The following is a 23,974-nucleotide window of genomic DNA, read 5'->3' as shown; positions in this document are numbered from 1 at the left end:
CTTTACCTTGAAATGTAAAATGGTGTATCAAGACTGGTATACTTCCACATCTGGAATAATGATAAGCAGTTTGGTAGTTGAACGTGTTGATAACTCCACTTATCTAGGAAGTCCCACCAGACTTAGTGAGTCGGTACTTGACCAAATCTCGGTACCAATTCAGAAGGTTTTTGCCAAATTGTGTCACTTGTGACATAGGCGAGATATACGTATTCCAACCAAACGACGAGTTTACTGTGCAGCAGTTTGCTCAGTCCTACTTCATAGGTGTGAAACGTGATCATCATGGGTGGAGGATATTCGTAGGTTACTGGTATTCGATCATAGGTTTCTTCGAATTACTGCTCATGTTTCACGGAACCGTCGAGTCAGCGACTCTGAAGTGAGAAACAGAGTGCTAGGTTTTGGACACATGCGCTACGATGACTGGTGTGGTAGTTGGTTAGAAGAAAGCTAGAGTCAGCCAAATCAAGATATGACATCAGTTCACGAAGACCGTGACTTTTGGATCGAGCCATGTAAGCAGGTGTAGACTACCTGGTTGGGATCTACCTGATTATCATAACCAATAGCTAGGAACTTAAGATGAAATGGTTTGGGATTGTTCACAATTACCCAGATGTACTTAATTCGTATCTTCTCTTAGATTCTTACTTTCTGAATCCCTGATGTGTATTTTTTATTTCACTAATTTTTCAGTTCTCGAATCCTAATCTCTATATCCAATCTCTTCTTTTACTAATAATACTGTTATTACTTTTATTACTCTGGGATTTGCTCTGACAATTGCATCTCGTTGTACTTATGGAGTATGGTAACCTGAACAGATGCATATTTGTCCCAGGTTCTAAGATGTGAATGGTTGACTGACAAATAAATCAGTCTGCTTCTACAGTCTCGTTCTCTTCCTTGAGTCGGCATAGTAGTTTTGTTTCATTATAACAACTAGCTAGTAGCGATTACTTCGCTGTCATCACAAACACCTATATTATTAGCAGTAATAACCATTTTATGTTCAAGTCACAATAGATTTAGAGTGATATTTATTAAGCACAGCATTCGTTTCATCTTTGCTTCAATATACTATTTGTGATATATTTCTTAAATAGAACATTGAACGCTCATTGATGTTGATTCAGAGAAAGGTTCACTTTTATGTTTCCAGTGTGCTTTCACATTCACTTATGTATGTCTTGGCTCTTCTAATGCTACATTTTGTGTCTGGTCGTCGCTGATTGTTATGTTGAAAACGCTTATCACTTATACTCGGAAAGGGGGACCTCTGCAATTCCCACGATGCGAAAGTAAGAACGCAAAGACTGGTATAAGTGATGATTTGTTAACCCCCAAAACACGACGACGACAACGATTCTAGTAGAAAATACACTCATTTATATCTTGATTGTAAACCCATTTTGATTAATAATTAGAATGTAATCACAGAACAGGTCTCGAAACAGACCTTACAGTCCCAATGTCTTGTGGGTTGCATAATTCATAACCTCTATAACAACGAGTCACGTATTTAGATATACAAAGTATGTCTTCGACCACTCTTAGAATACTGCACGTTTATTCTTAGTAGTGTTCGCATAAAGGAAAAATTGATGAGATGATTTACACTTCGGATTCTTGGAACTGATTGTACGTTGGATTATAAATCCAGATGTAACAAATTTGGACTCGACCCTTCATGGAAGAGGAGACTCAAACTAAACCTAGTCTTCTTCTTATTCTTCTTGAAAATACTTAAAAGACTATCTCCTAAAACCAGACAAGTAATTGAATATGCAGAAATTTCTTATTACAACATCCGTAACTCCTTGTCATTAGTGAAACAAACACGTTCTAAATCATCTCTCCATATGAATTAATTTACCAGCAAATTTTACAGACTCCGGAGTAATCTACCACAATCTATCCATGGGATAAAATCATTTCCATCCTTTGTTCGCTTCATCGATGCTTACTTCGCTTTTGAAAATCCATTAAATGTTTTTACACCTGTATGTGTATCTTATTCCACAAGTGAGATTATAGGAACTTCAAATGTTTAGTCATCTTTATTACTGAATACACATGGTAAACCTACCTACCTGCTGTTACTTTACACTTACACCATTCCCGATAACGTGAAATAGTTTGAATATTATCTAATACAAATAGTATATCATAAAATAACCTGACATATGTATTATGGTAGACCTGAGTAACCTATCGTAGTAATTATTGCCTTTTATGTTCCGTGCTCTCTCCTTCCGTTTTATATTCTTTACTTGTAGATAATTATAATCAATTGGTTATGGCTTAGGAAATCACTTTAAATGCACCGTTCATACATCAACAGAATGTCCAATTAAAAAGAATGAAAAGTTCCCAGCTAATGTCTTTCATTACTGTAATACATATGAAAAGTGTACTACCTAGACAATTTTTGAACTAGAACACTTGTTAATTCTATCGAAGCGTCCAAGTGACCCCGATTGAGATACGCGCAAAATCGAAGTTCCAAAACAACGATTTGTCTACAAAAGCGGTTCTTTATTAAATAATACACAAAATTTAGTTACAAACCTCAACTTGTGAGGTGTCTAGGCGTTTAAACGCGTCGTTCAAGAATGAAAATAGCAAAGACTTCCTGTAAGAGTAACATAAAGAATGATTACAACATACGATAGTCCAAAGACAGCCGATAGCTGTGTCTAAATTTGATAACAGTTTATGAACAACCGAAACTCGAACCAAGAGAAAGCAATATGGAAACTGTTGCGTTTAAACAAATGCATAAAACAGTGTATAACCGTTACAGTAATTAAATTACAGTGATTATAATGATAAATACAATGATAAGTAAAATAAACGTTAAAGATATCTGTGAACATTCCAGAATGTTACAGCACAACTTGAGTTACAACGTAAGTGTGAAAATTGTTGGGCATACAGCTGCCTACTGAATGTAAATAAGTAGTATAAAACAACATACAAAAGAGTAGAAAAGGAACATGTAGGAACAATGTAAAACAAACTTAACACCGCCCCCCAAAGACAGCATGTCTTTCCTTACTTTCGCTGATTAGGTATTAACGTAAAAACATTCAGAGGTGACAATGGTACGATTTACTCTAGCCACAGTCACTCTGAAAAGTCTCTCTATTCTCTACTTTTCGGTCGTCAGCTCCTTCTAATAAACAAATTTTACGTATGTCTCTAATAATTGTACCTTTCCACGTTCTGATCTTCGCTTGTTTCCATAGACCATCTCCTCCTGGGTCAAAACTTACCACGAGGTCTTTAGGCCAGTTATTTCGTGCATAAGTGTCCCCAATAATCAAGACTGGACCGCGAACTTGTAAATCTCGTCTTCCTTGTGTCCATTTTGGTCGCGTCTGTAAGAGTGGTCTATCATTAGGTATTCTTTCTGCTTCAGTCAAACAGGTGGTGAGTGTCTCGTAGGACATAGATACTGCGCTCAAAGGTCTGCGTATGCTTCCTATTAATCTTTCCCATACTCGATGATGATTTGCGTAGGGAGTGTTATGGTGCCATTCTATGTTCCAATGAGTCATTTCTGTAGCTACTCTACTATCCTTAAAGTCTGGTAATGGATGTTGTATCTGCTTGTCTAACCCAACTAAAGGGGACATGGATGTAGTTGTCGTAAACTTCTTATCATCATCAGCAGACTGAATAAAACAATCATCTTTCTGATTCTCTCTATCACGCTTGATGTCAATAGAACTCTCAGCAGACGCCACTACAGGAGATACAAGTTTCGTATTTGCAGAGAACTGAGTTGTTGTTGCTTTGCAACTAATTGATGACTCGTGTAGTAGTATCACAGACTTAGCACTAACGTTTACGTCAGAAACACCAGGGAGATCTGTTTCGGCAGAGAACATAACAGATGTTTTCGATGACATTAACTCGCCACTATCTGTTGGAAGAATTTTGTCTGGAGGAGAAATACATCTAAGGTCAATATTCACTACTGTATCGACATGACGATCGTTGGCAGTTTTTAGAAGGTACTCATCGTCAACAGCTGGTAATGAAATAACTTGTTCTAAATCCATTAGATTCTCGTCTGTCGCTTTAGATACAGAATCAAAGGTGTCTATAAGTCGGTTACTTCTTGAATCAGGTGGAGTGTCAAATTCAGAAGAACGAACTGGCGGTAAACCTTGATGAACCCTGGAATCTTCAGTCTCAACAGCGGCTGCTGCTACTATGAGTGAGTGTACATCATCATTATCGACTAAGAGTGCCACATCAGGAGAGTGTTTAAGGCATAAACCAGGATCATCTATGAACGGCAACGAACGATTTGAAGAGTTTTCAGGCGCTACTGTGGCCAAAGAAAGGGGTGGCGTGGGTCTATCCTCGATAGAACTCTTTGCTTCTAAACCGTTTATGAAGACTGAAGATTTAATAAGTTGGTCCGTTGGTCCAAATAAAGCCCATCCTAACATAGTTAGTGAGGCATAGGGTTGTTTAGGTTTTCCGATACGCTGATCGAGTACCCAGTGGGCCTCAGGAACGTCAACACCAAGTAACAAACCAACCTTGTCACAGGCTATGGAGGGTAGTTGTACACCTTTCAAGTGTTTCCATCTTTCTTGGAAGTCCGTTGGTGGGATTTCTGCTCTTTTAATAGGTAGGTTATCTATAGTATATGCACCTTCGATTTTTATTCGTTTGGTCTTATCTAAAGACTCAATTTCGAAATTGGTAAGTTCAGCGTTCTGAGATGACGCTCCAATTACTGAAGATATGTTTAATCTTGTCACTGCACCAGAAATTCCTACCTGCTTTGCCACGTCACTAAGCAGTAATGTCGAGTCTGAGCCATTATCTAACAATGCATAGGTATCCACATAACCTGTGGGACCATGTAGTCTGACTGGTACAAAGCCTAAATACGTCCCAGTAGTATGAGTAGAGTTACAACATGCTTGTTTAACATCAGGTTCTGTGTTGTGAAGAATTCTATGATGGCGTCGCTTGCATCCATCAATTTCACACAACACGGGCTGTCTGCAGTCTGTGGCTCGATGATTGGGTTTTAAGCAATTAAAGCAAAGTTTAAACTTCTTCAGCAATTCTACTTTTTCGTTGTGACTTACTGACAACAGCTGAGGGCAAGATGTGACTTCGTGGGCATCGGAGCAAATTACACAATGGACTGATCCTTTAATCGACGAAGTATGGATCTTAGCTCTTATGGAAGACGACCGGTTGTTCGATGTCGTTTGAGCTTTATAGCTTCCGCTTGCTAATTGTCCGTATGTGTTTGTTGCGATTGACACTTTCTTTTCTAAGAATTGCAATAAATCATCGAAATTGGGCTCTAGCCCCTTTCTTAAAATATCGTCCGCGGCCTCCGCCCATTTAAACTGCATACTACGTGGTAGCTGTTTCACTATTCGTTTTATGTTGGTCGAACAATTCAGATCGGCATTCCTGCCCATCTGTGACAAGGCTATCTTACAATTAGTCATGAGTCTTGTCAGTTTCTGTAGGCCAGTTATGTCGTCTTGATTCAATGGTGATCCACTTAAGAGTTCTGTTAAGAAAGCTTCTACGATGTCGTGTGGTCTGCCGAACCGTTCATGTAGAAGCTTAATTGCCTCAGTATAACCTTCCTTTTCTGGTAATAAAACACAGTGTTCTATAGCATCCTTTGCTATACCTTCGCAATAGTGTATCAAGTACATTAATTTCTGAGTGTCATCATTTACTCTGTCAGCTATGTTAACCTTGAATCCCTTCATGAACGTCCAAAATTTCAGAGGGCTCCCGTCAAATTTCATGATTTCTATCTTCGGTAAGCTTACTGACATACATAACGCCTTGACACTATCTACCTGTGCTTTGAATTGCATTTCATCGCTCAAAAGTACATTGGTGTATCGGTGACTTGCCGTAACTACTGAAGTTTTATCCTCGGATCGAGACCCCGACAACTCGGTAGTCTCCCTAGGTCTTCTCACTTTGTTTGAAGAGTTCGGAGTTAGTTCTAGCAATCGCTTGCGAAGTTGGAGTTCTCTAATCTCCAGCTCAATCTTTTCTACTTCCCTTTCCCTAGAGTCCACTTCGTCTTCTACACTGTGTCTAGTTTCTATATAGTTGTCTCCTACCGAGCAACTGTCTTTGGGGTTAGGTTTAACAATATCAAAGGCAAGATTTAAAGGAATAGGTGAGTTCACCTTAGAAACTGAAGGAATAATATTTTCAGCACTGGAATTGTCTGTGTCTTGGGAACTGTCATCGTTGTACTTCATTCTTCTCGTTCTAGTCATCGTTGGGATGAATGAACCAAACCGGATTCCGACCAAATTCGTTACAGCAAGTATTCCCTCCAATTAGGACCAAAGTTCAGAACTGTATCCACACCAAATGAGACCAAAGTTGAGAACTGTTAATTCTATCGAAGCGTCCAAGTGACCCCGATTGAGATACGCGCAAAATCGAAGTTCCAAAACAACGATTTGTCTACAAAAGCGGTTCTTTATTAAATAATACACAAAATTTAGTTACAAACCTCAACTTGTGAGGTGTCTAGGCGTTTAAACGCGTCGTTCAAGAATGAAAATAGCAAAGACTTCCTGTAAGAGTAACATAAAGAATGATTACAACATACGATAGTCCAAAGACAGCCGATAGCTGTGTCTAAATTTGATAACAGTTTATGAACAACCGAAACTCGAACCAAGAGAAAGCAATATGGAAACTGTTGCGTTTAAACAAATGCATAAAACAGTGTATAACCGTTACAGTAATTAAATTACAGTGATTATAATGATAAATACAATGATAAGTAAAATAAACGTTAAAGATATCTGTGAACATTCCAGAATGTTACAGCACAACTTGAGTTACAACGTAAGTGTGAAAATTGTTGGGCATACAGCTGCCTACTGAATGTAAATAAGTAGTATAAAACAACATACAAAAGAGTAGAAAAGGAACATGTAGGAACAATGTAAAACAAACTTAACAACACTTAAAACAGTCTTATATCACATGTTCGTTCTCTACATTCAATATTACTATCTATAATGCATGTTAACTGGCACGAATCCTGTAAATATTAAATTCAGAATACATATTATTATTATTATTATTATTATTATTATTATTATTATTATTATTATTATTATTATTATTATCATTTTCAGAGCTCCTTCATTATTTGCAATACAGTGAAATATTTGAGATTTATTAATCATCGATTAAATATCTATAGAAAATATTCTCAAATAATATTGTCTATAATTCCATTTATTCTATAATTTGATGAAGATATTTTATAACAAATAGTCAAATACTCAAAATCATCTACAGATAAGTGTGATTGTACTTATGGAGTATTTTGATCGGATCATTCATCTCTCTCTCCTGATCTATGTTTTATATATGTAAGATGTTGATAAGCAGATAATATCACATCATTTGTCTGTGATATCACACAGATTCACCACATCGATTTTGTCTTCAAATGAGTGTTCCTCCTTCCTTCACATATGATATTGCATACCAGCAAGTAATACTGTCAAATGTTACTCAAATTTGTCATTAGAAATTATGAAAATGTTTAATAAGTGAGCAGGTGGAGAGTACAACAACTTTTAAAATATTCATCTAGTTATCGTGGCATTTACTGCGATGATGATCATCATTCAGTTCGGTTGACGACATCATTCTCATGTTCAAACACCTCTAATCGACTTCTAGTTATTTGAAGTTATTTTGTCATTATATGCTAACATAAATTAGATAATTATTACAAATGATGGAGATTGGTCACCTGTTCAATTTGAACTCGACTGATGACTGCACAATAGATAAACTATGTACTTATCCACTCACTACTTTTCCAGACGATGTTAGTTTGCGACAATAACCTACATTTTCGGACGACAACATTTACTCCTCCATTTTTTCTCGATGTCTGCCAGATAATTATCAGATTTCAAATCTGTGAATGATTATTTTCATCTTGATTTTTCTCATTGACTTACAAATTATTACGTAACAGTCCCTTACTCACATTTGAATACTCTTACATACCGTTTGGTGAATGCACTCTCCAATTGTTTTTCTGTTTACTAAATTACAATCAATATTGTTGTACAATATCAATAGGTGATATCACCGAAAAGAAACATTACTTCACTAAATTGTTTTTAAATATTCTTTCATGGTATGAAGAGTTATCGACACAATTTGAAAATGTGCATTGTCCGATAAATACACAAAATGAGCAAACAACATTGTTTATTTCACTTGGTATTATTTGCTTGTATCTTCCCATTGTTGTTTAGGACTGCAATTGGTCAGTTTCTTGTTGGCATATGTGCATCCTGTGAGGACTGCCTCGATATTGCCTTAAGTCACAAGCTTTATAAACAAAGACGGATGGTGGCAAGCAGTGGAATCCAGGACACGCATTTAGACCTATTTGTGACTCATCAGCTGTATGAACCTGCATTTCAGAGTTGATGATCACCCTGAGACTTGGACCCAGTACCGTTCACTTCAGAGAAGGTTATATTGAACTTCTGTAATTTGGTTTCTCAAGTTGTCCAGCGTTTCATTAGCTTCAGTTTCATCTTGGCCACAACTAGGTAGTGATATAAAGCTATGTCATATCTTCTCCTCGTTCTTACGTCTTCCTGTTAAGTCCGCTACTTGATTAACGTAGAATACGACATATAACTACGATACTCGAACGTATAGAACGCCCAACAGTCGTAAATAAGAAGACAGAAGAAGACTGGAGAAGTGCTTGTTGGTCAAGAATAAAAATGTACAGAAAATCATGGATATTTATATGTATATTAGTGTGTTTTATAGCAATATTATAATTCAGCCAATCTGCAGAGAGGCGTGTTATGCAACGGTTCAGTAGTAGCATAACACGTCGACATTCTAGAAAGCTTCATCATGTTCTGATTGTATGGAAACTCTTTGTCCCCCTTAGGTCCTCTGTAGTTATCGGAAGGCGTCCCAACACTTCCATTGTCCTTGCGAATGTTTTACGGAAGCAAATATGATCTATCTGGTTATCCATGGTGTGGTCTGGTGAGACCGAATTAGCCTTGTGCATGCGTTTGTGTGTGAATATTGTGCCACCTACAACCACTTTGTTGAATGCACATAGATATGCAAATTTATCACCATTCTCCTTCCTTTCTCACACTCCACATTACATATCGTCCCATGATATCCCCACAACCGTTAGTGTCCATTCCTACATTGGTGTTTAGGTCTCCCTCCCATCAGGATAATCAGCTACTACCATAGACACTTCACTATGATCGATTGCAGCCTCTCGTTGAACTGATCTTTATCGTCGTCATCGTTATCATTGTTGAGTGCACAACATTGGATAACATTCATTATGATTGCCTCCTCCTGTGTTTTGAAGGATGCATTGATGATTTAGGATGCATGAGATTCCCGCTCAATGAGTGCATTTCGTGTTTGTTTGGACAACATCAGAGAGATTCGTTGAGTGTATGGAGCATTTTCCTCTTTTAGACCGGAATACAGCATCATTTGCTGTCCAACTCGAGTTCAATGGTTTTCACTGATTCTGAGTACTGTTATGTTGTATCGCCTTTTTCTGTTGCTATTTGGTTGGCCCTTCCGCTCTCCCATATTATCTCGAAGTTTCATGCACCTATATTACTTGTTGCTGGAGTTATTAGAAGGGACATCTGCCTCGTGATTTCCGACAAATCTCGACTTTCATCATGAGACTTGATAATTGTTTCTTGAAGTTGGAGGACAGAGTTAAAATGGTTTAATTTGTTTAATTTGGTTAGATATTTTTAGCAACTCTACCCCCTTGTGTCAGCTTGTTACTGTCAGTAACTCTATAAGAGATACAAGTGGAGTTGATTTTTCGATATGGTATAGGGAGATTATATGGGTTTCAGGAAAGCGTTTATAAGAATTCGAAAGTGGTTGACAAACTGTGATACTCCCATGATTTACAGTTTATTCATACTGAGTTCATCATTTTTACAGATGAGCATGCATGTATTAATGTCACTGTAACTCATAAACGTCTAACAACTCGAAGTCAACGAACGACACGACAAACGCATTTTATTCGAATGATATACTTTTAAATAAGTGAACGAGAACTGGGTGGGATAACCGATTTACCGTTCAATGCGAAATCTCACTGTGCACTGGTTAGATGTGAAGTTCATGCATTTAATACATCATTTACACACTTATTTAAGTTGTCGCTTACAAACTTCATCGTTCCTACATTCCTGTTGTTATTGTGAGGAGGAATCATCCACAGCATTTATTTCTAATAAGATCTGTTTGTAACGTTGAAGAAGCAAGATATAATGTGGTTAGATTTATTGCCTTGGCTGACATGTGGATGTGGCCATGTGGGTTACGCAGTGGTATAATCCCCAAAATCTCATCCTACATTGACAATGTGAGCCATCTAGATCTACCAGGTGCCTATCTAGATAGTGCATCACAGTTACACACAATTTTCATACTCATAACATCGTTACTTATTTAACATGCTATACTAAACATTTGATGATGAAACATAAGATTATTATAATAATAAATATTTCAGAAGACTTTATGGTAAATTCACGTTTTAGACAGATTCGTAAGATGAATTCCAGTTTTGGTTTCGGTTTGACGTTGCACGGTTAGATGAACTGTTTCCAGTTGTTTGTCGAGACAGTGTATTGTTTAATTGTAGTGTAGGAGGACCCTGGATTGTTCTGTTAACATTGAATCATGGAAGTGCGTAGACGTCAATTCATTGACAAATTTTCATCAATTCACCATACTACTCACATTTAGTTAGTACTGAGAATGTGGTGGTGAGATGTTGAGTTGTTTGCACAATATTTGATTTTGTTTCGTTACGTTTAATATTTTGATAGGTGTGTAAATATCACTGATCGAAATCATGAGGCAATTGAAGGTAGACCACTATGGAAAGCCTGGAAACACTGTACTGCCGTTTCATCCTAGTATGGGACTACTCAGTATTGCGCATCCACGATCCCACAGCCCACGAGATTGAAACTCAGGTTTGTCAATTGACAACAATTTCCTATGCAAAATGCCAAATGCCTGTTGGCGGGATATCATCAGCAAGAGCCTACTGTAGGAGAGAACAAACCACTTTTGTGGCCATATGATCTGACTGCAGGTAGATCGTTTGCTGCTTCTTATCGAAACATACTTGTCAGCTTTCCTCGTATGCAATCATCGACGTAGATCGGGTTAGTCAATGAAGGGATTGAATAAGTCGAATAAGAGAATGGGTTTCGAACAAGTATATTTCGTACAATCATTGATCCAGACAAACGATCGAAGAAACGAAGAGAAATGGCGCGTGTTGGAGAAGGCGACTGAGCCATCTTGATTTAACCAAGCGTGGATCGACATTCATAATCAGACAAAAATAAGTTACAGACATGTGTTGAGTAAGATGAGAAAGGCACACACATACGCTCACATGAATACAGTCAAGGTTGATGAGTGAATAAGTGACATGGTAAAAATGTGGCTTGATTTGAATGAATAGACTGATCGGTTCAGAATCTAGAATATCCTATGTGAGCTTGACATAGTACCAACTCCTATCAAGCCCCACTGTAGAAAATAGAACATTAATTTGCAAAATGTCTGCTCTCGAAAATATCACTGAGGTGGTATGTGGTTAACGTTAACAATAATTAGGGACAAAATGTATTTCATACCTAATAAAGTACAGTATCAAGTGAGAGGTGAGTGTATAATAGGCAAGTGTCATTTATGTTTACAAAGTACGTGAATATCGTAAAGACGCGGACAAAAATGAAATGTTAGGATGTGATTTCTAGCGAACAAGTGAGCGTACAAAAAATTAACATGCATTTATGTCATGATTGTCCGAACGATAAAGTAACGCGATAGTATCAGAGATTCAAAATACCGTGAAAAGAGTTATGAATCGTTTATGGGTATGAGAGCGAGATAAGTTGTGGAAATCAGTTAGGTAGAATATAACAAATTGGTCTGTGGTGCCGACTGAAAATAAGGATAAGGAACAGTGAAATATGGACACGTTATGATAAGCCACAGTAGAGTATATAGTGTCGATTGCCGATTAATGGATTCGAATTTACATACATGGATTTTATGTTCGTAGGATAAGACCCATCAAGCCGTGAAATGGTAACTCCATCGACAGGTGATATTCATTGCTATACTGCGATTGATGATGATCGTAAAATGAGAAGTCAGTGTACGTCGTCGTTGGCGTTGTGACCAGATGCGTCGAGTTATCGTTAAATATGCATTGGTAGGATGATCAGAGGAACAGAATAGTGACTACGGAGGCGAGATAAGCGTATTTGTATCTCGTTTTTGGTCTTGAAGTCTAGCGTGGTTTGTGTGGTTTGGGAGAGAGGGGCTCGACCTCGTTTGCTAAGAAGCCGCACTAAGACACGACAGCGAGTGAGACTGATTTGAATGTGACGAACAAGAGTATATCTTTGAGAGACCAGCCCTAAACTCTATGTTCTGACTGCATTATGGCTGGAATAGAATATTAATTGCAGTAGTCAAATAATGTTTATGGGTTATAGCGACTAACGTGCAATCGGGTTTATTCTCATTTAACTCAGTTAAGCCCTTTTGCTAATTCATTTAGCGGACAAAGTCATCCGCACTATAACAATTTATTGTATCCTCATTATTTTGTGCTTGTATGAAATACGTATGCTTGAATATTGATTACGGCCTACGCATTTATTCACTCTGCTAGTCTTACTACTAACTGCTTATTTGATTCGATTACTCATTCATTTCACATGCTATATATATGTCCATGTTATTCATACTCACTCACTCACTCACTCACTCACTCACTCACTCACTCACTCACTCACTCACTCACTCACTCACTCACTCACTCACTCACTCACTCACTCACTCACTCACTCACTCACTCACTCACTCACTCACTCACTCACTCACTCACTCACTCACTCACTCACTCACTCACTCACTCACTCACTCACACTCTCGTCTCGCTCTTGCTATCGCTCCCGCTCGCTTGCTTGCCTTTCGGCACAACTCTTCTATGCTTGTTTAACGCATCTGTACATTTGGATATATGTGTGTGGTCTCGCAATAAACGTAATCAACACTTCGTATTTGCCTTCTGATTAATATACCGTTGGGACGTTATATAGAACGGTTATCAAGACGAGCTGTATACGAAGTTTAAAGATTATATCGAATACCGACCACCACAGGGTAATAGATGATGTAGCATGCATGTATACATGTGAACGAATAGATAAGATAAACTTAGTCGTAACTAATCGGTTAGTAATGAGGCGTCGAATACTTGATGTGTGTATAGACATTAAAGTAAGGATAATCGACTGAACGAAAAATGGCAGAATTTCGGATGGGATTGTCGTTGAAAAAGGGGAAAAACGACGACTGATGCGTATCAGTAAGATGAATGAACATTAATTTCATCTCGAGAACATAAGTTCCTACTATTGGAAGTATGACTCCAATCTTATATCTATGATAGAGTTTCTAACCGTTGCCAGCGTTGGGTTAGTTGCGAGCATACCGTTATCAGCTTGAATGAGGTTCACTCGACTGCTTAGACTGATGATTTGTGTGCATGCGCGTGTCGATAGACCGCCAATTTACATAACAGGTTGCAGGTTGTTCTGTGTACGAGCAGCTAGTAGAGACGTCGGAACTATGTGACATGTGATAGCCATATATTCACAAAAATGAACGATAATAATTAAGCCATTGATTTGATAAATGATCAAGGACAAAATAAAGATTATCAATCCCAGCGAAAGGCTTATTGGAATTAAAGGCATCACGGACATAATAGTAGATGATACGAAACGAAAAATGTGTGGTATGATAACATAAAAATGACCTCGACTATGTAAATGAGTGTAAAAATAGGGAAGAAATTACATGAAAAGAATTGACCGGACTCAGTTAAGGAAGGAAAATTTTACGTTATTGAATAATAAAAAAATAGTCCAGTGAGTTTCAAATGTCTTAACGTGAATGGAATATTCATAAAATATAATTTGTTCAGTGAATGATATGAGTGCGTAAACGTCATAATTTAATGTCGACACGAACAGCAATAATGATTCAAGGTGTGATGATTTGACAATGATGTGATAAAGGAAATATGATAATTATTGTTATCAAAATGGAAGGACCCACCAAATAATTCAATGGGCAGAATCGACACGAGGACAGTGTCAATAAGATAATACGATTTGAGCATGTCCATGTCGCTGCAGTACTGGATTCGCTTGATGCGTTGGGTTAGAAATTGAGTCGTTTCGGTTGCTTGTCGACCAAGTCAGCCATTTCATTCGTTTATTGGACGCGTAGAGTCCGAGATGTTCACCGTCTGTGTTGATTTGCATAGTGCTTTTAGTTCGAAATTAAGCTTACCACTCTAATGGTGCCATGATCATTCTTGTTTGATCGTATGGTCGAAAACTGAGTTGCTTATCAATTGAGGTGGCTTCGCTGAGTTCGTCCGTCGAAAGTATGGAGTGCGGAAGATACTTCATCATCGTAGTTTGCTGCATAGGTTAATCGTCAACGGACTGACCATTTTAGTAGCCCTAAATCTGACTCCAGATAGATCATTTGGTATGTTGGCTGGACATATCACAAGCCCCTACACCAGCATTCATTTGAGGAGGAAATTAAGGAAAGACATCGGGAGTTGATGGAACAAATATTGTGGAGATCACCAAACTGCATCACGAGGAATACGCTAACTTGGAACCCTGAAGAGGAGCTGTAAAGTGAGGGACAAAGGGACAAATTGCATCAAGAACTGAAAGCAGACTTCAGAAGAATGAATAGCGATTAAAAACAACGGGAAAGGATTTTCCAGAACAGAGTTTGTTGGAGAATGCTGGTGGGTGGCCCATGCTCCACCACGAGAGACGACAGGCGTAAGTTAGCAAGCAAGCAAACAGACATTGAAATAATTGACAGTTAAATGTAGACAACGAGTGTTGTCTGTTAGATACAAATTCACAAATCTCTTAATGCACATACATTGGATGTACACACACACTCATATGCTATACATAACGCGTAACGAATAACGGACCGAAGTTAATTCAACAAAGCGATTTCAAACAAAGCTGTTCAAGAGAATTTCCATAGCAAACATTGTAGAAATATTCGTTGATGAACACTATATCGACATACTTACTTCTCATTTCATTATACTCTTGATGTACTTATCAATGTTCCAAGTTACAAAATTACTTTGTTTGGTAATACCATAGCATTTTATTCAAAATTTCTCATCGGTAAGATTCACAAAAGTCATAAGATTCGATTGAATGATGTAGTGTTATTGACTGAGTAGCGTTCTCACCAGAATGACAGACCAGATTCATCTTGTGTGTTGCGATGTTGTAAAAAATGGACTTCAGAATATTCCCGTATCTCAAATTGACTGATCTGCATTCTGAACATTGAAGATATTTCCACTTGATGAACACTGTGTTAACATTTTAATGAATAACAATGAATGCTTCAAAATAATAGTATTCATCTTATGGGACACAACAGTAAGAAAATTATTCGTTTATGACATAAATATTCTCCATCAGTGATTACAACAACAACAACAACCACTACTAGTACTACTACTTCTACTACCATTCTGACTTCTAATTGTTACATTGATTTCTCGTGTGAAATTATGTGTTTTCCAATTGAATGGTGAGTTTCGATTCTCTTCAAAGTTCTCTCTTTCTCGTATTTTAGAGACAGTTGCATTGATTCGACGTGAATCTAAGCAGAGAATTTCTGTGACTTTGTGGAGACATATCGTGTGTGAGATTCCATGCTGATTCACAATCTTCCTGGTTACGAGACCGACCGCTCGATAGAAAGTAGACAGAATGGGGAAAGAATTATATTTGACCAAACCAAATCATATGATAGTGTTGTAAGTGGATATACTCGTAATCGAAGTGAAAATCCAGTCACAAAAGCCAAAATATTCTGGTCTTCTTATCAACACCTCATTCCCTACATGTAAATAAAACAAAAATTGATTCTACAAATTACTCCCTCACCTCTCAGTATATTGTATTCCAGATAAATATTATGGATCGTATCATTGACATCGATTAATTAGTTGATTAAAATAAGTAAATTTGGAAAGTTTGTCGTATGCTAGGCTAGCACTATATTACTCCCCATAATCATCCCGGAACTCGATGTACGGTGTTGCTCAAGGTAACCAACCAACACGTGCACCATTCAACTGCATAGATCTTAACAACCACACACCTATTTACACGTACGCGCATTTCGATTGAAGCAGTCATCGCAGTATTCACAAAATCAAACTTTCCCCCTTCTCCACATAACTAGGGAGTCACTAGATATTTTACCTCATTTCAAACACTTCTATCAAAAACCACAACACAGTCGAAGGCATATTCACAATGCTCAACACTAAACATCTACCGAAGCAAATAAATACACACAATGGTTTTTGCTCAGTTGCCGATGTTTCAGTGATAAAATATTTACTCTCCAACATCATCAAAAAGAACAAATATGAGATGGATGGAAAGACAACTTCTACGCTTTTCCTGATATTAAGTAATGTGCCCGTTTATTCAATGTGTTGACGATCTTTTAATTGCCGAGATTAGGATACTAATAACTCCGATATTGATTCAAACCAGATAACCATTGAAACTTATTGAACTGGACTACTAATTCATACTAACATGGGAAGACTCAAAAGTGGCAGTTCATGATCCTATCATCTAGGATCAGAACCAGGATCTTCGGTTCCGCGTGTGAACCTCTAGATCTAGATCTAGATGACAAAGCCGGAAAACAGTGATGTGCATGTTACACGTTGAACAGTCTCCACAACACGATGGTATTAAATATCACAATTTCATGGATACATATTCAATTGAATGTGCTGTATGATGTGCCTTGTTGTATATTTCCGTTACAATAATGGCATATTGTTAGTTTTTTGCTACTAACATTAAAATGATAACCAATTTTCATCAAGAAGCATGAATTTATGCTGTTTAGTTTGTTGCATTAATAAACGGTTTGGCATTTATGATAGAAAATAGCAAGTTAGTGGTATCACGGATGTAGCCACGTGGGTTACGCAGTGGCGTAAAATCCAGAATCACATTCTAGACTGATACGGTGCCCAATTTAGAAGTCCCAAATCATCTATCTACGTCATGGATTGCAGTTACACAGTTCCGTTCTATATTCTCCTGATGTATTTATCAGTGTTCCATGTAACACGATTATATCGTTTATTATTCATTTGATGAACAGTAATGGAGGTATAATATATGAATATTAAGAGTTAAGTAAAAACGTCGAATATTGTACAGTGAATCTTCGTCTTCCCATTTCACCTATTCAATGGTTGTGAGGAGAACAAATCAGATCATGGTGTCAGAACTAAATGTGTCAATCTCGACAAGTCACATACACTGCTACCCACTTTTAATCTTGCCATATCTATACTACGTAATAATTATGAGTAGTATGAGTATGAATTCCACTGATCATCACATCTCAACACTCAATTTCCAATCGAATCTTCGTTCACTTGACAAGACATTTACACCGTGCAACTCCGGTCTTCACACATACGATTGCATGTCTGTGAAAATTAGAAGTTGTCGAATAGATGTGTTAACTTAGAGTTCCCACAATAGTGCAATTTCGGTCACACAGAACTCGATGAGCACAAATAGAATTATTATAGTCCCGATTTCAGCCTATCGTAATTCTCATGCAATTCACTGATTGTGACTGATTTGTACTTCCTGGTTAGCCCGTACACAACTTCTCATGTGATCTTAGCGCAGTGATAATCAAGTGAATTCTAATCATGAAGTTGTATCATAATTTATCCTGATGGGTACAGAAAGTAAGTGAGTGAGGATAAGAAGTTGCAGTTCAAATTCCAATTTAACTCTTTGTTGTTGTTACCGAGTTAATTAAAGCAAGTAGCTGTGAAAAGTGTATTGTGCACCGGCCAGATACTAGGGTAGCCACTGGCATTGAGGCTGGAATGGCAATACCTAACCCAGTCCTCCGGTAATTCAGTATACGGTGATGCCTGATGGAACACGCCACTGCGTACACCAACCAACCACACAGGCACGAGATCTGCGTTAAAATCTTATTCACAAACACGTAAATTTTAATTAGAGCTGTAATCGTAAAACAAAATTCAACCTTTCCAACTACAAAATCATTAGGTATTTCACCTCACTTCAAGCAAAATTTCCAACTCATTCACCTAACTACTCATCCACAAACTCACATGAATGCATTAACCAGGTAACATGTGATCAAACTGTTTGAAATTCATTGAAATAATATTTCAAAAAGTTCTGATAAACTTCATCTTCTCATCACAACATCGAAATCTATCAGACGGTACAACCATTCTAAATCATATTCATTATTGCAATTACTGGAGTACGTGACATGGGTTGAAGAATCGTCATGTATGAGAGTTATCACGCCTCATAATTTTAACCGGCACTCACAAACCACTACACCGTGTGACAACCAGAGCAACCAATAATGTAGTATGCATGATAAGTAGAAGTGGTCAAATCAATATGCTCACTAGTGTTTCTTCTCAGCATCATCCATTTCTTACTGTTGTATTCATCAATGAACCACTATTCAATTCATACCGAAATCAGTGAGCACACTGGAAGCTGTTGCATTGTTTGAAATTCGGAATAGGTCTGCAATACCGATCGAACGTATCACTAAATACCACATACACCACAACTTTCACAACTTACCTGCACACCTAGATTTCAATAGTACATTGCACGTCTTCTCTGTACGTTGGTCGAATATTTGTCTGCATATGCACTCTATATTACAATTAATATACTCATCATCATCAGCGTAGATAACAGAACTCGGAAAAGATCAACCTGCTCCATACACTCACCTCTCTAGTTCGTCAAATTTTGTTGCACTAATCGGATTAATGACAGTTTTCAACTTCACAAAATTTTGTGTCCGACCACTAAAACACGGATTCTTGAGAGTACTGAGTAGATACTAGCACAGCATAACAATCGACCAGGTGGTGAGTGCATCTGTAATGCAGTGTGAATCATCGTGTGTAACTAATAACATAAACAACACTCACCGACTGAACACATCTCCCAATATCTCGATTGTGAAGTCATCATTTAGTAAAATCGTCAACAATAATTCAGACTACTTAGCAGATGGACTAATGACAGCAAGTGAACAATATCTGATGATAACTGTATCACAGTAACCTGATTGAATTCTTCGAAATTCCTCAAACTATACTGACCACGGATTCCGCTTGTACGAGTGAATATGCGATTTATGATATCTTTCTCAATCGTTTGCTGTTCGACATGCATCCACAATTATGTCCGACCACCAACATTTGACGAAGATGTCATTTCTCTAATATTCAAATATCTATCATACAGATTGTGGTGTACAGATCCACGTGATGAGGGAGCAATAAAAATCTGGTCATTTAAGTACATAATACAATCCGAAGTGCTGAATCCTTCATCCCGTTTGGCCAGATGGACTCGGAATCAACAAACCCTATTTCAGGAAGAATAATTTCTACTACGCTGAACAAATATTGTCAAATTAGTCAGACGAGATCACTCTCATCAGACATTCTGATGAAGACGTGACTCAATTTCTTGTGAGCTTTTTTTGGCCGACAGAAAATTGTAATTTGAGGAAGTTAACAACGGTGCAAAAGAACGATGTGAACGCCATTCTGTTCCCTTTCTTCTGAGAGAATATCCTGCGGGTCGAGATTTAAGAGTCGGAAAATCACTCGAAATGGAGTGAAATGGTGAGATGATGTAGCCAATTACGTGTTCACTTCAGCGCCATCATCACCACCCTGTGTTCAATCTGAATACATGTCACAGAGTAGAGGGAAACTGGATTTCATTGCTCATGTTCAATAGTCTAAACAATCCTTACAACATTTACACAGTATGTGAGACTCTCGAGCTAGTTGTGTGAAATCGGACTACGGTGTTTGCTGAAGTTTACCACGTGAACAGTCTTGGTTGCATTGAGATGTCGGATTTGTTACTTCAGTCGGTTAATTGTTGTGCAGTTTGTTTAGCATGTGAGTGTATGTGTGCATCCACTGTATGTGCATTAACAGATTCGTGAGTGTGTGTCTAACAGGAACCACACATTATCTACTGTTCACCTTCAATTATTTTCATTATCTATTTGCACACCTGTCAAAGTACTAAAGGAAACGAAACAACGTCGAATATTGTGCAAACCACTTGACATCTCACTACCACGTTCACAGTACTGACTAAATGTGAGTAGTATGATGAATTGATGATATTGTCAATAAGCTATCATCTTCGCACCTCATCAATTCAATGTTAACAGCAGAATGTATAGTCCTCCTTGAGAAAATCGGTCAACATACTGTCTGAACTATCAGCTAGAAACAATTCATCCAACTGTGCAACATCAAATCAAAGCGAACCTTTAAATTCAACTTATCGAGGTATCAAATTACACAGTCTGTCATCCACTCATTTGAATTATTGATTTGTATTGATAACTATGCAACTTGAGGCGAGTTCTTCGAAAAAGGTATTGCTCATTCATAGTATGAATAGATTCTTTCTACTATCATAATCAATTGTGAAGCAAAGAGATAAATTCACTAGATTCCGTCCTACTGGATTCACTTATTTTATCTATTTATATGTAGAAACCGAGTGTATTATATTTCATGCTGAGAAACTGGGAGTGTGTTGAATGTCGAACACATATGTAACTGCACCACGTCACATAGATTACGATAACCCAAATAACCTAGGATCATCATACTATCACTTTGGGATGTGGAATTACGGGATTACGCCACCTCGTAACCCATATGGCCACATCCGGTATCCACTGGCCTCCTCACTTTGTGTAATCTTCTCAATTCAGAAAATTCATTGGTCACTGAATAATCCTTACTCGGTTAAAAAATAAATGGTCTACTTATTTATATTTGTACGAATCGAAGTGAATATATGAATTGTGTTGATGTATTGACTGAATTACAGAATACATATATGTTCGACTTACGGCAGTAATCATAGTTTATAGTGCATAATGTCAAAGTCGTACTCTTGTTTTCAAACCAACTGCGCCTAGATCAATTCTAGTGTTACTGTCTGTTTCAGGCCCGTGTAAATGAGGATGGCTATGTGCAAGGTCAACAATCCTATTCCATGGAAACAACCGTGTCAAAACAAGCTAACCAGAAATAATCATTCAAGCTACTTGAAATTCTGTTTAGGGAGTTGAAGTTTCTGTATTTAGAAGAGTTATAAAGTTTCACGGTGTTAGTCAGGATTCTTCGGTTACCATTCTTGAACCATTGACCGTCGGCTAGAGATTTACAGCTAACCCTATCCTGGCATCTCCTTTCCAGTTGTTGCTAAGTTCTATTCATACTTTCGATGTCTGCCTACAATTTCCGGAGCAATTTATTCTTTGGTCTGGCTCCTTCCTCCTTACCTTAAGAATTTCAATTTTATTATATGGTGCATTTTGATTATTTCTGCAGAGTGTGTTCTACGCTCCCCTCTCTAATTTTCTGATCCCTCCTTACCTGAAAGCTGATTTGTCGATTATTTCTGATGGTCTCTGGCCAATGGATCTCGAGATGACAGCTACGTATGATTACCTGTACTCTTTTGGTGATGATAGCGGTAGTTCTCCAAGTTTCAACCATGCACAATAGATCTATCTTTAAATTTATATTGGTGATTCCGACTTTAATATTGTTTAACGGTTGTTTTGAGTTCTGTTTTTGCTTTGTCAGTGTTCCTTTACATTTGCATCAGATGAACCTTCTTTGTTAATTATGCTGTCCAGCCATATAAAGGCTTCCATCACTTCCAGAAATTCTCCATCAAGAATTATTTGGTGGGTGTTCTCTGTGTGCCTTCTGAGTATGGCTTATTTAACCAGCTCAACAGGCACAGTTGAATTGGTATTAAAATATGGAGGAGCTAGTCATCGGTAATCTATACTTGATTTGTTGTGTAAGTACTGGTTTGGTTGGGATTATATAAAACTTAACTCCGGGGCTACTGCCGGTCCCAATCCCGGATAAAGGAGGAGGGTTGAGTATGGGGTTAGCGACCCCATCCCGTAGAAAGCTAACTCTCTGAAAAATGCTAACCAGAAAAAATTATTCAAACCATTTAAACTCTGCCCTGAGAGTCAGAAGATCTTCATTTAGAAGAACTATGACGCCTCATGATGAAGCCGAGTTCCTTCGGAAGTCACGAGGCCGATGCCTCTTCTGACAACCAGAGCAACAATTTATCTAGGTACATGGAATGCTCGTACAATGTGGGAGACCGGAAGAGTCTTCCGAATTGCTGCAGAAATGAGTAGATACAACCTAGAGGTACTTGGGATCAGTGAAACACATTGGACGCAAGTTGGACAACAACGACTAGCTTCAGGAGAACTTCTGTTATAATCCGGCCATGAAGAAGAAAATGCTCCAAATACACAAGGAGTTGCATTGATACTGTCCGAACAAGCACAAAATGCACTTATAGGATGGGAATCTCATGGATCAAGGATCATCAAAGCCTCCGTCAAAACAAAGAAATGGGGCATTTCAATGAACGTCATCCAATGCTATGCGCCTACCAACGATTACAATGAAGACGCTAAAGATCAATTCTACAATAGGCTGTAGTCAATCGTCGAGAAGTGCCCAATAAAGGACCTGACCATTCTGATGGGAGATGTCAATGCCATGGTTGGAGTGGACAACACTGGATATGAAGACATCATGGGACGACACGGACTGGGAGAAAGGAGTGAAAATGGTGAGAGATTTGCAAACCTATGTGCCTTCAATGAACTGGTCATAGGCGGCACTATATTCCCACATAAACACATACACAAAACCACATGCACTTCACCGGATTACACCACGTAAAACCAAATCGACCATATCTGCATCAACAAAAAGTTCAGGAGGACGATGGAAGACGTGAGAACCAAGAGAGGAGATGATATAGCATCAGATCACCACTTGCTGGTCGCCAAGATGAAAATGAAACTCAAGAAGCACTAGATAACGAGGCGGACAATATCACAAAAGTTCAATACGGCTTTTCTTCAGGATACTAACAAACTCAACAAATTCAAGATAGCCCTCAGCAACAAGTTCCAGGCCTTTCATGATCTACTCAATGGAGAAGGAACTACTGTGGAGAGCAACTGGAAGGGGATCAAAGAGGCAATCACTTCAACATGTCATGAGGTCCTGGGCCACAAGAAGCACCATCACAAGGAATGGATCACTGTTGATACACTGGATAAGATTCAAGAAAGGAGGAACAAGAAGGGAGCAATCAACACCAGCCGAACAAGTGAAGAGGAAGCAAAGGCACAGGCTGAATACACAGAAGTAAACAAACAAGTGAAGAGGAGCATCAGAACCGACAAACGTAAATATGTGGAAGATTTAGCAACGACGGCGGAAAAGGCTGCAAGAGAAGGGAACATGAGACAACTGTATGACACAACAAAGAAACTCTCTGGAAATCGCCGCAAACCAAAACGACCAGTCAAAAGCAAGGAAGGCGAGGTAATCACCAACATTGAAGAGCAACAAAACAGGTGGGTAGAACACTTCAAAGAACTCTTGAATCGACCAGCTCCATTGAACCCACCCAACATCGAAGCAGCACCCACGGACCTCCCAACCAATGTTGGCCCACCAACAATTGAAGAAATCAGCATGACCATCAGACAAATCAAGAGTGGCAAAGCATCGGGACCAGACAACATTCCA

At 38.2% G+C, this 23,974-nt stretch overlaps 1 protein-coding gene across 1 annotated transcript; it reads right to left on the bottom strand.

Annotated features, from left to right (window-relative positions):
* Nucleotides 1-2,376: 2,376 nt before the first annotated feature.
* MS3_00005652 (uncharacterized protein) lies at nt 2,377-6,987 on the bottom strand. Its single transcript, XM_051213741.1, has 2 exons — nt 6,542-6,987; nt 2,377-6,506 (listed from the first exon to the last, which is right to left on the bottom strand). The coding sequence occupies exon 2, from the start codon at nt 6,297-6,299 to the stop codon at nt 3,123-3,125; it is 3,177 nt and encodes a 1,058-aa protein (XP_051069742.1). The 5' UTR covers nt 6,300-6,506; nt 6,542-6,987; the 3' UTR covers nt 2,377-3,122.
* Between the last annotated feature and the right edge of the window lie 16,987 nt (nt 6,988-23,974).

The sequence above is a fragment of the Schistosoma haematobium genome, chromosome 3 (genome assembly GCF_000699445.3).
Source record: "Schistosoma haematobium chromosome 3, whole genome shotgun sequence".
In the NCBI taxonomy this organism is placed as follows: Eukaryota; Metazoa; Platyhelminthes; class Trematoda; order Strigeidida; family Schistosomatidae; genus Schistosoma; species Schistosoma haematobium.
The sequence above is the reverse complement of the archived record's forward strand: the minus strand, read 5'-3'. Positions and strand labels throughout refer to the sequence as shown.

Bases quoted from the DNA above. Each gene is read 5' to 3' on its own strand.
- MS3_00005652 (XM_051213741.1), bottom strand. From the start codon at position 6,299: ATGACTAGAACGAGAAGAATGAAGTACAACGATGACAGTTCCCAAGAC.